Here is an 11938-nt window from a genome sequence, read left to right as displayed (position 1 = left end):
TGTGTGTGTGGCTATGGGGGAAGTGTGTGTGTGCAGCTATAAAGGCAGTGTGTGTGGCTATGGGGGCAGTGTGTGTGCGTATATAATGGCAGTGTGTGTGTGTGCGGCTATGGGGGCAGTGTGTGTGTGACTATGTGGGCAGTGTGTGTGTGGCTATAATGGCAGTGTGTGTGTGTGGCTATAATGGCAGTATGTGTGTGGCTATGTGGGCAGTGTGTGTGTGTGTATGTGGCTATAATTACAGTGTGTGTGTGTGTGGCTATGGGGGCAGTGTGTGTGTGTGGCTATAATGGCAATGTGTGTGGCTGTAATTGCAGTATGTGTGTGGCTATAATGGCAGTGTGTGTGGCTATAATGGCAATGTGTGTGGCTATAATGGCAGTGTGTGTGTGTGTGGCTATGGGGGCAGTGTGTGTGTGTGGCTATAATGGCAATGTGTGTGGCTGTAATTGCAGTATGTGTGTGGCTATAATTGCAGTGTGTGTGTGGCTATAATTGCAGTGTGTGTGTGGCTATAATGGCAGTGTGCGTGTGTGTGGCTATGAGGGCAGTGTGTGTGTGTGTCTGTGGCTATAATAGTAGTGTGTGTGGCTATAATGTCAATGAGTGTGGATGGGAGGACAGTGTGTGTGTGGCTATGGGGGCAGTGTGCGTGTGGCTATAATGGCAATGAGTGTGGCTATGGGGCAGTGTGTGTGTGGCTATAATGGCAATGAGTGTGGCTATGGGGGCAGTGTGTGTGTATGGCAATAATGGCAGTGTGTCACAGATGCATACACTCCCGAAAGTCGTGGGAGGCTTCAGTTTTTTCGGGTAACCCACCACACTCCCGGCCCGTCATTAGGGGGCAAGGCTTAATGACGCAATTCTATTATAATTGTGTCATTTGCCCCACCCCTTATTAAAATATGCGTGATTTTGAGTGGGGCGGAACCTAATGATGCGCATGGTCCGTCCCTGCCCCCATCACTGCCCGACTGCTGCCTCTCCCCAGGCTTCTCCCGGGGAGGGCAGATTAAAAGTCGGCATGTATGCAGTGTGTGTAAAATTATTATTATTATTACATTTTATTTATAGGGCACCACAAGTGGTCCGCAGCGCCGTACATACAGTAAAGCGTACACAGAACATTACATTACAATACAGTAAAATATAAACAGAACACAAGTAACAATTAGCAACACAATTCTCCATACACAGTACAGCTCTGAAGGTGAAGGCTATCATAGAAGTGCTAGAGAAGAAGGCTGTAAGACATTGGGGAGGAGGACCCTGCTCCTAGGAGCTTACAATCTAGGGGAGAGGGGAGATGGATAGATGACATGAGGCGTGAGTGTGTAGAGGGGGACTTGGGTGCAGGAAGTAAGCAAAGTAGAGATGGCTGAGGCAGGAGAGACAGAGACCTAGTGACACGGTTATGTGGTGGAAGGGTATGCTTTGATGAACAGGTGGGTTTTCAGTGCACATTTGAAGCTCTGCAAGGTTGGGGAGAGCCTGATCGAGCGAGGGAGCTCATTCCAGTGAAGGGGTAAAATTGCATGCAGTTGAGGGAGTGGGGCCCCAAACTGATATCTTGCTTAGGGCCCCATGAGGTCTAAATCCGCCTCTGCCCACAACTCACTGGATTACACCCACACACCTGGGAATGTGCACTTATCTGTCTCTAATGAAACAAGGCTTCAGCAGCTCTGTCTTATTCAAATTTATTCTATCATTATGCTAGTTTTGCACGTTCAAGCACTATTTTATGCACTTTTTGTGAACTGATGGTTTTCTAGACATGCTAAATTGTGGTTTCTAAAGTATTTTTTCAATTACTATGTACATAAATCAATTTTAGCAGTTTCTGAATGATATGAAGGTGTCACTAATTGTATGGGAAAGCTATCTGCATGGCAATAGGGAGGGTGGTGTGGCTGGTGCCATAGGGCAGAGTGACGCGACGCCCAATACCCATGGTAACACGCACTGCCTAATATCCCTGTTTAAAAAATGTGTATATATTATAAATTTCTCAGAGTTAGATCATCTCCTGGGTCCATTTTCTAGTTTGTTTGGCTTAGGGAGGGGATGCAGGAGAGGAGGGGCTACAGAGGAGAGAAAATATTATTTTTCTGTTTGTTTTTTCCTTGATCTGTTTCTGTGTTTAGGTTTGTAACTGTATAAAGTGTACGGCTAACACCTATGATGTGCAATGTGTATGTATTCTATATGTTGTCTGACATATTTGTATTTGTCTTTTTTTTTATATGGAAAAATAAAAAAATATTGGATAAAAAATGTGTATGTGTGTGGGGGGAGGCCCCGATGCTATTTATAGCACAGGGTCCTGACTGCCAAGATAATTAAATTGATATACTGTATTTTAATGTAATTTTTGCAAAGTACATAGCAGGTGTTAAGAGTGCTGTAAGAACATGAAGAGGATGCACTGTATCTGTACTTATATCTATATTCTATTTGTTTTAGAAAAAAGAGACATGCATGATACCACACTCCCAATTTGTATTTATGCACCCTGAGAATATCATGTACTATACTAAGTGAGCCACAATTTATCACCCACCTCAAACTCCAGCACAAAGATTCCCTGAAATTATGAAATAATAATAAACTAGGTTTAAATACTTTCTAGCTTCCACCATTGCCTCTTGTTCACCCTCAGAACTGGTAACTTTTTAACCATTTTGTATAAATTAAATACCTCTAAATAAAAAAGAGAACCCTTTTTTATTGTAATGTCACTCTTTATTTTCCTAGTTTGTGGCTATACCCTATCTATCTTATCTTAAACCTTCACCACCATAGGGGGGTGAATGTCTAGCATTCAGACCTTCAGGTCTCCGAGGTGTGGTGCCCACACTGAACGGCATTCACTGAACATCATTCAGTGAAGGAGCCCGACCTCTTTTTCCTAACATGCAGAACCTGACAAAAATCATCAGGTTGACGGGCATGTTCAGTAGATAGTCGGGGACGGCAAGGACCCAGCGTGCACGCGCATCGCTGTTCCTTGCCGGCTATCCGACTTTGTGAACAATGCGACCAATACCTCCTGGTATAGGGATCATTTACTACCATTGTCAGTAGTGCAACAGAGTATGCTGACCTTAGGCAAATACAATGTAACAATAACTTATCTAAGTAGTTTGCAAACTGCAATATCTTACACCACTCACAAGAGGGCGCAGTAAACATGGTTACACTGTTACAGCATTCAGGGTTTTCACCTGATAAAACCTAAAACTATTATTGTCAAGTTAAGGGACATTTGCCATGCAAAAATAGTCCAAATAATATGAAAAGAAATATACGGCAGCAAATTCACTGCAGGAAGCACTATAAATATAAAATAGCCACACTCATTGTATATGTTTCAAAATAAATAAACTCTCCCTGTGAAATAATATTTTCTTTATGTATTCTGTTAAATAGTTCAGTCAACTAAAATATTTGACCTTGCAATTTTAGATTTCATTTTTCCATACATTTTTTTAGGTTATTGCTGAGGCAGCAGTTTGCCTGATTTATTTGTCTTTTACATGTACTCAATAAATAGACCCCTCCCATCTAATGATGAGACACGTCAAACCTATCACGGAATATACAAAAGTCAGTGGAAGCCAGTGTGCCTACATGGTGCACAAGCCCACTTCAAAGTACATCATACTTGCCTACTCTCCCAGGACCTGCGGGAGGCTTCCGATTTTTCATGTAGCCCCCCACACCCCAGGAAGAGCAGGCACTCCTCCTGCATCACACTTAATTCCTAGTGAAGTGGGCAGAACGGGGAGAATCTTGCCTGGAATCAGCGAATCTGTGAGGATGGGGCGGGACCTAATGACGTGATTTTATGATAATTGCATAATTTGACCCCACCCCCTATTTAAATATGCATTTTTTTCAGCATTTTGCTGCAAGGGGGCAGGACCTAAGAACGCGAATAGTCCGGCCCCACCACCATCACCGCCGACCTGAGTCTCCTCTCCATATGAGGCAAGTATGACTGATGCAGAGTTTCATGCAAGTTCATTTTGAGGACAGATCTTGCAATTATTAGCAGGGCTGCCGACAGCTATGCTGGGCCCTGGTACGGGGAGGGGGCATGGCCAATTCATTAAGATGTGGCCAGACCACCACCTTGCAAAATATAGAGGTAGCAGATATGGTGGGGTGGGGGTGTGTGCGCGATTGCTCCCCCTGACATCACGCAGGGAGAGAGAGTACTGACTACTGCTGCAACAGCAGCCTCTCGCTGTAGCCCAGCATACAGCAGAGTGTGTGCTGGGCTGGGGAGAGACTGCTACAGCAGCAGTCTCTTCTCTCTCCCTGTCCGAAGTACCGCTTCCTGTTTCGGGGGTGGGGGAATGGGGCTGCAGGACCTGGGCCCCTGCTGGGCCCCTCCAACAGGCACAGGCCCGGGTAAAGAGTACCTCCCCTTCTTGGCACTCCTGATTAAAAGTGCTCAACATGCTGTGTACCCAGTGTACAAAACTATAGCTGGGTACACGCTATACAATATATCGTCTGATCTTGCAATTGCTTAGTGTGTATGAGCAAATTCACCCAATTCATCATTTGATGAACTTGGTGGTTCAATTATTTCATCTATTGTGCTGCACATCATATGGGATAATTCCACGGATGATGCGGTATTGTTACATGACGCATGTAACAATATTTTGCACCTTCACATGGCAGATCGTGTAGTGTGTATGACAATACAATATACTGTTACATTGCAATGCTGGGTCACACCATTGTTCAGGTGTACCCAGCTTTAAAGTACCTACAGGCAATCTAAGATACATCTCCACTGTGGCTGTATGGGCATAACTGGGTGACAAATAATTAGCACTTTATAGCTCTACCAATCGCTGTACTACAAAGGAGACCTAAACTCTATGAGGCATATTCAATTGGGTGTGAGAATAGCTCAATTAGGTGCGTGTTTTCTTTTTTTTTTTTCATTAGGACTAGTTAAGCAATTGGAAGTTTCCTATTAGCTTAATTATTCCTTAATTACTCACCTTCCAGAGTGCTGTATTCTTCGACGGGAGCCGGCTCTTCGGCAGCAGCAGAGTTGAGTATGTCAGTGTCTGTGGTGCTTGTATGAGTGACTATGTGTGTTCAAGAGTGTGTGTTTGTGTGTGACCCCCGGTGTTTGTGTGGCCCCCCACGGAATGGGTGCTGGGAGAACTATTTCTAAATTGGGCACGAGGGGCGTGAGGTTTTTGCCTTGCTAAACCTCGTGCCCAATTGTATGTGCCCCATATATATATATATATATTTATTAATATCAGCTTCCATTATGTATTGTCAGTCACAATAGAACACTGCCTCTAGTGGCATAATGTAAAAGAGTAAAATATATCCAGAGAAATATGTAATTTTTGAATGACATGAATATGATGTGAGGGCTCTTATTTACACAGCAAGATAATATGAAAAATGTATATATTTTTTAAATAAATATCAGTTTAAGTTTGATTTCCCTTTAAATCCATTTTTTCTGCAGTTTCCAAGTGACTACAGTGACCCAACACTTTACTCTCGCCCAACGCCCCTGTGCTCCAGCACTCTACACCGAAGGTGCCAAGGCAGCAGGACTTACAATAAACCAAACAGAATGACCATTGATTACATCAGTCACTCTGCCCATTGTGCCTGATCCTGTACAAACACATAGCAGCAGTTTCCATTGTTCTTCCTGATCCTCTTTTACAATAGCCCAACTGGAACGCACAGCAAAAGTCTGGTTTGATGCAGGCCCTGTGTCTCATTCATACCCTGCCCCCCTTCTCCTATTCTGTTCTGCTCCCCTCCGGCTGTGCTGAGTCTGCACCTCTGATCTGCGGATTCTGCACAATTCAGTATGTTTGTGGGCATATATAAGGGCAAGGTGGGCAAACAAACCACAGCCCACTGCATCCAGTCTCCTGTGTACAGAGGTAAGGTCTGTGGCATATAGTGTTAGGCATGAGTCACTACAATGTGGCACCAGGGTGTCTGATCATGGAATTATTTCTATACAGTCTCTGGCTGCAAATAATATCCATAGACTGCAAAATAAGCCCAGCACATAGTAATATGGGTGTAGGGCAGGTGTAAAACCCAGGCCTCAGATAAAATACAAAAATCAGCTTAAAATGAAGTCGGAAACCATATATTACAATGTTTTAGTACAGAATGAGCAGTGCGGTTTTCACTTTTCTTTGTTGTCAGCCAGCTATATTCACTCATTTAATAGTATAACTTTCCCAATTCTTCGATCTTTCTTGAGAATATCCATCCCACTTCCTTAATGGAATTGGGTTTAGGATAAACTGACCATTTTAGCAGCTACCAGGCACGTGCCTAGGGGCACCACCTGTTGGGGGTGGCACAGCAGGCCATCCCCATGGCCCCAGCATCAGAGACGATGAACCTTTTTTTATGTAGCACCAGTGGGGAGAGGAGGTCGTGGGTGGTGTCTTGCCTGCAGGAGAGGTAGGAGCTACCTGCCTAACTGCTGTTTGCCAGGAGGCTTCAGTTTTGGGACCAGACGGCATCGGCTGTCATAAAGGTGGTAGAGCCTGAGCCAGCAGTGGCACTATCATGATGTACAGTATATGCAGAGCCGCCTGTCACTGCTGCTGGGCAACTCTGTAGCTATGCTCAACTGACCATGACCGCGGAGGCTGAGCACAGTTGTGAAGGAGGGGGGATCAACCAATAATATGACCCCTAAATCTGCCTCTGGCAGCCACAATGTATATTATACTTTTTTGTACTATTTAAGCTACCAATTATTGCAATAACCAATAAGAACAAAGCATTTTTTGTCCTGGGATTTTTTTTTGTTCGTAATAAGAAATACGGTCCAGCATTACAGAGTTCATGGAAACCACCAGGAAATGTGGAGACTGTAAAACAGTATACAGCAAGTAACAGATGTTTAGCTTTTTTAAAGTCATTCATTGATAAAAAGAGATTGCTACATTTAGGGTATATTTACTAATGCTTCTAAAGAGTAAAAGTGGTGTTGCCATAGCAACCAATTATATTCTAACTTACATTTCTCTATTGCATCCTAGAAAATGAAAGGCAGAATCTGATTGGTTACTTGCTATAGGCTACACCACCATTTTTCATTTTACAAGCTTTAATAAATCTTCCCCTAAGTCTTTTCATGTTTGTTTTACATTTTTGAAACACCTAGTTGCTGTATTACGGTCACAGTAGACAGTGACTATGAATGTGACCAGTGTTTAGGGTGTGGAATCTGTAGCCCTTTATTTGCGAGTACAATTATGACTACCTTTGACATGCTGAGGTGATAGTAATGGCTAAAGTTTTTTCTGAGGATTAGCTCTTTATTTGGAGTGTGGAGAATCTGAGGGGTTAGAATCCTCTGTGCTTATACTGGGATGTTACAGGACAGCTGATAATCTTCTGAGGTGTTAGAATTTTCTTCTCTAACATTAGTGAGTTAATGCAACAAAATACAGTAGTTTTCAGTGAGCTGGAATTGGGAGCAGCCACAGGAAAAACACCAGGCGTTATCTTACCCAGAATATTTAAATCTACAAACAATAAACAAACGTAAATTCCGCGCTCCTCTTATTGGGATATTTCTGATTTCCCGATGATGTCAGGAAATGATGTTGTATGTTTCGGATCCTTCAAATTTCACCAAATCCATCTCGATGTAGTACATAAAAATGTGAAAACATAGAAAAATACAATATATATCAATAACATTAATAATATAAATAGGTTATTTCTCTAGCCACACCACATACTATTCTGGGTGGGATAGGGTATCTGTGAAAATGGCTAAGGCTCACATGTATGCTTACTTGAGCAACATGGGATAAAACCCATAAAGGTATCTTTAAAGACTTCTATAAGTGAAGAAAACCTTCCCGCCTGTAAACACTCATATACTGTAGGTCACCACGTGTATTCAAAATTAGTAAGTAGATGCTCACATGTATTCTTACATGAGGGTGGTCTTTTGCAGATGTATAATGGTATCTATCTTTATCAAAGGCAAAAACTTTGCCCTTTCTCAAATGAAGTATTCCAACCACGTATTCCATACGGTCCAACCACGTATTCCATACGGTCACAGTAGAAAGTGAATGTGACCAATGTTTAGGGTGTGGAATCTGTAGCCCTTTATTTGCGAGTACAATTATGACTACCTTTGATATGTTGAGGTGACAGTAATGGCTAAAGTTTTTTCTGAGGATTAGTTCTTTATTTAGAGTGTGGAGAATCTGAGGGGTTAGAATCCTCTGTGCTTATACTGGGGTGTTACAGGACAAAGTGGCCATTTTTACAGATACCCTATCTCACCCAGAATAGTATGTGGTGTGGGTAGAGAAATAACCTATTTATATTATTAATGTTATTGATATATATTGTATTTTTCTGTTTTCCCATTTTTATGTACTACATCGTGAGGGATTTGGTGAGATTTGAAGGATCCGAAACATACACCTTCATTACCTGACATCAACGGGAAATCAGAATTATCCCAATAAGAGGAGCGTGGAATTAGCGGGTTAATATTTGCCCATATTTTTCGGACAGCTGAGCCAGACTCTGAACGGAATCGGTCTCTTGACTACATCCCCTCTGAACAGTGTACTCTCATTTACTTCCCAAGTAAATCGCTATGACCAGCCAGCCAATGGAGACCCTGGGCCAGTGGAGAGTAACTGTATGGGAAGAGGAGAACTTCCAGGGAAAGAGATGTGAATTCCTCATTGAATGCCCCAACATTATGGAGCGAGGATTCCGGAAGATCCGCTCAGTTAAGGTGGAGAATGGACCGTAAGTGTCGCTTGTATTTCCAATATCTTTTCCAGTATCAGTATTTTACCAATCCTTAATAAGCATTTCTACCAACATGTCTCTGTTACCACCTCTGGAAAGGATACAATATATTTGCTGTCTGGGGCACATAGGAGTTTTGTTATCATTAACTTAATAAATGAAAAGTAAATTAGTTAGAATGAAATAATAACTTTGCTGAAAAGCTATTATTGTCATTAGTAACTGAGCTGTTATAGGTTACAGCAGATTTGTGTAATAATTACATTATTATTACATAATGTTCATCGCATGCACATATGTCATATGCAACTACTTCTATTTGGACATTATAATCCTAATTATAAATTATAGTTTGGATACTTTCCCGATGACCTAAGACCCACATATGGACCATAAAGTCAGTCCTGAGCCATTGTTTCCTTCTACCCTCATTGTCTTCTTCTTCATAACAGATGGGTTGGGTTTGAGTACCCAGAATTTCAGGGGCAACAGTTTATCCTAGAGAAAGGAGACTACCCTCGCTGGGAGGCATGGAGTGGGAACAGTGGCTACCGAACAGAGCACCTTCTGTCCTTCCGACCTGTTAAATGCGCTGTAAGAGTCTGTCTGTTTGTGTACAACACAGTTATCTCTGGGCTCTGCGCTTAGGTTACCTCACGCAGATGTACTTACACAAGGGTATTTATAATATACAGTTAGTTCTAATATAATTTAGTGGATTATCTTTAACATACCAGTCTTCTTACCCTTATATACAGTAACAGACTAGATCCTTGTAATCCTGACACTTAAGTGCAACAGCATAAATGGAGTTTCTATGTCCCACAGAACCACAGCGACAGCAAAGTCACTCTGTATGAAGGTGAGAATTTCCAGGGCCGCAAGTTTGAGCTGTGTGATGATTACCCCTCACTGCAGGCCATGGGCTGGTGCTCCAAAGAGGTAGCTTCAATTAAAGTCAACTCTGGAGGGTGAGTATTCATACCCCCCACACATCCCCACACTTCCCCTTACATTCATAGTATTGTTATGTTCAAGCAAATTGGATGTGAGAGCTTTGCTTCATATAGAGGTGTGTTTTACACCCCAGTCTTCCCACATTGATTAAGGCAGTACCCTCACATCACCTTTCTGTACTGTTAGCAGTACCTGCACCTTCCACTTTGTAACTCTCAGTCTGTGGCTTTCTGTTGCCTCCATTCTCCTATGTATATCTTGGCAATGCCTCTGTCACATGCAGCCCTGTCCACACAGACATATCACCCAGGAAGCCTTGCGAAAATAAAGCAATTTTCAGATAGCATATGCAAGCTTTTCTTTTTTTTCCTACTCCTGATCTGCCCTGCGTGCATGCTGAGAGGCTGAGCAGAGCCTGGAGCCGGCTTCTGTGATCAGCCTGTGTGTCTATTAGACCACAGGCTGATCACAGAAAAAATAGTTATGATAGAAAATAAATAAAATAAAACTGACATGCACCTAGGGATCGGTGATTGATAAGCTCTTTCTGTAAATTGGTCAACTGATCTGTGCAGTCAGCTGAGGTTTAGTGGAAGTCCCGGCCGGTATTTCAGCTGACGACACAGATCAGCTAACCGGATCACAGAAGGAGCTCATCAATCACGATCCCTGGGTGCATGTAAGTTTTATGTTATTATTTTCTATTACAGATGAGAGAGGGGCAGGAGAGGAGGCTGGGACCAGGGCAGCAGCACATAAGGATCCGGGGGTTGGGGCACAGAAGAGGCAGGAGCACTGTCCCGAGATATGAATTATAATACATTCATGCAATATTTGCAAATATCACTTTGCAAATTTACTCTAAATAATCACATCACAATAGCATCTGAGATGCGGGTCGTGATAAATATGCCCCAAAGAATGATAACAAGCGGCCCAAACTCCAAAGCATTTAAAAAACTTGTCCATGTTCCTTATTCACAAAGCAATATTAGAATTAATCACTGCATGCACTGTTGCTTTTATTGACAAATAAGAAGACCTTATTCTAAAAGTGTAATATATTTCTTATTACTTATTAAGATGATTCAAGACAAAATAAAAACTCCATAAAGTGTTTGTGTCTAGAATGTGAAATTGTAACCAGAAAACTAAGTCTAATATGAGACGCCACTTCAAGAGTAATGATAAATATTGAGCTTTATTAGGTGACAGTTTCCTTTTTTTGTAATTAATTGTCAATCTTATAATTGTTTTATAACTGGGGCATTGTAAAGAGAATTAAGCAAATAGGAATATTTAGGAATTAAGAGGTAAAAAATTCAGTTTTTAAATTTTTTCCAAGTTAGACGTTTAAAATGGTATTTTACAGTCTCCAATGAGGACTTTTTTTCTCTGACTTTCTGTAAAATATATACACTGACATGTTTCTAATGTTATTATGTCCTTACTGTGTTTTTACCCCAACTCACCGATGCTCCCTCTCTGTTTCCCCCTCCCCATAGTTGGGTGGCATACCAGTATCCCGGATACAGAGGTTACCAGTATGTGCTGGAAAGAGACAGACACAACGGGGAATATAGAAACTACAATGAATACAGCACTCAGGCTCACACTAACCAGATCCAATCCATCCGCCGGATCCAGCACTAAGGACAGTGTACAGACCCTAACAGACCCCAGCCCCATCCAACTCCCCATCCCATGACTAGAGGCCTGCTCCCATAATCATTCTGACAGCAATAAATTCAACTTTAATGATACATTGTTCCACCTGTATTTTTTTTATTAGCAGAAACCTCATTAAGAAACCCAAACACGTTGGAGTCTACGACAATACACGTGTCCAAGATCAAACGATTGACTCTGCACTGAGCTGTAATAAATATGTTTTGGTGTGTTTAAAACAATGTATATGTTAAATCTCTCAGGAAAGTTATTTAAAGTTGGTGGTGCTCCCGACCCTAGGGTTAGTACATAAAGCACTTAAACCAGAAAGACAAACAGAAAAACCCTTTGTGAGGCACACTTGAAAAGATATATGTATGAATAAAACTTTCACTTTTATTTCTGATGTTTAATAAGGTCAAGGATAGACACAATAATATAAAATATTATCTAATTATCATATGCTCTACCCATCATATAATAAATC

At 41.8% G+C, this 11938-nt stretch overlaps 1 protein-coding gene across 1 annotated transcript; it reads left to right on the top strand.

Annotated features, from left to right (window-relative positions):
• Positions 1-5870: 5870 nt before the first annotated feature.
• Positions 5871-11546, top strand: CRYBA2 (crystallin beta A2). Its single transcript, XM_088472351.1, has 5 exons — positions 5871-5951; positions 8657-8823; positions 9279-9420; positions 9655-9797; positions 11289-11546. Exons 2-5 carry the CDS (start codon positions 8666-8668, stop codon positions 11434-11436), a joined length of 591 nt encoding a protein of 196 aa, XP_088328477.1. The 5' UTR covers positions 5871-5951; positions 8657-8665; the 3' UTR covers positions 11437-11546.
• The last annotated feature ends 392 nt before the right edge of the window (positions 11547-11938 follow it).

Source organism: Taudactylus pleione, unplaced genomic scaffold, assembly GCF_031769625.1.
Source record: "Taudactylus pleione unplaced genomic scaffold, aTauple2 ptg000122l, whole genome shotgun sequence".
In the NCBI taxonomy this organism is placed as follows: Eukaryota; Metazoa; Chordata; class Amphibia; order Anura; family Myobatrachidae; genus Taudactylus; species Taudactylus pleione.
This window is presented reverse-complemented; position numbering and strand designations above follow the sequence as displayed.

Coding starts and splice junctions, on each gene's coding strand:
- CRYBA2 (XM_088472351.1), top strand. CDS start 8,666: ATGACCAGCCAGCCAATGGAGACCCTGGGCCAGTGGAGAGTAACTGTA. Junction 8,824..9,278: donor GTTAAGGTGGAGAATGGACC/GTAAGTGTCGCT, acceptor TCTTCATAACAG/ATGGGTTGGGTTTGAGTACC. Junction 9,421..9,654: donor TCCGACCTGTTAAATGCGCT/GTAAGAGTCTGT, acceptor TATGTCCCACAG/AACCACAGCGACAGCAAAGT.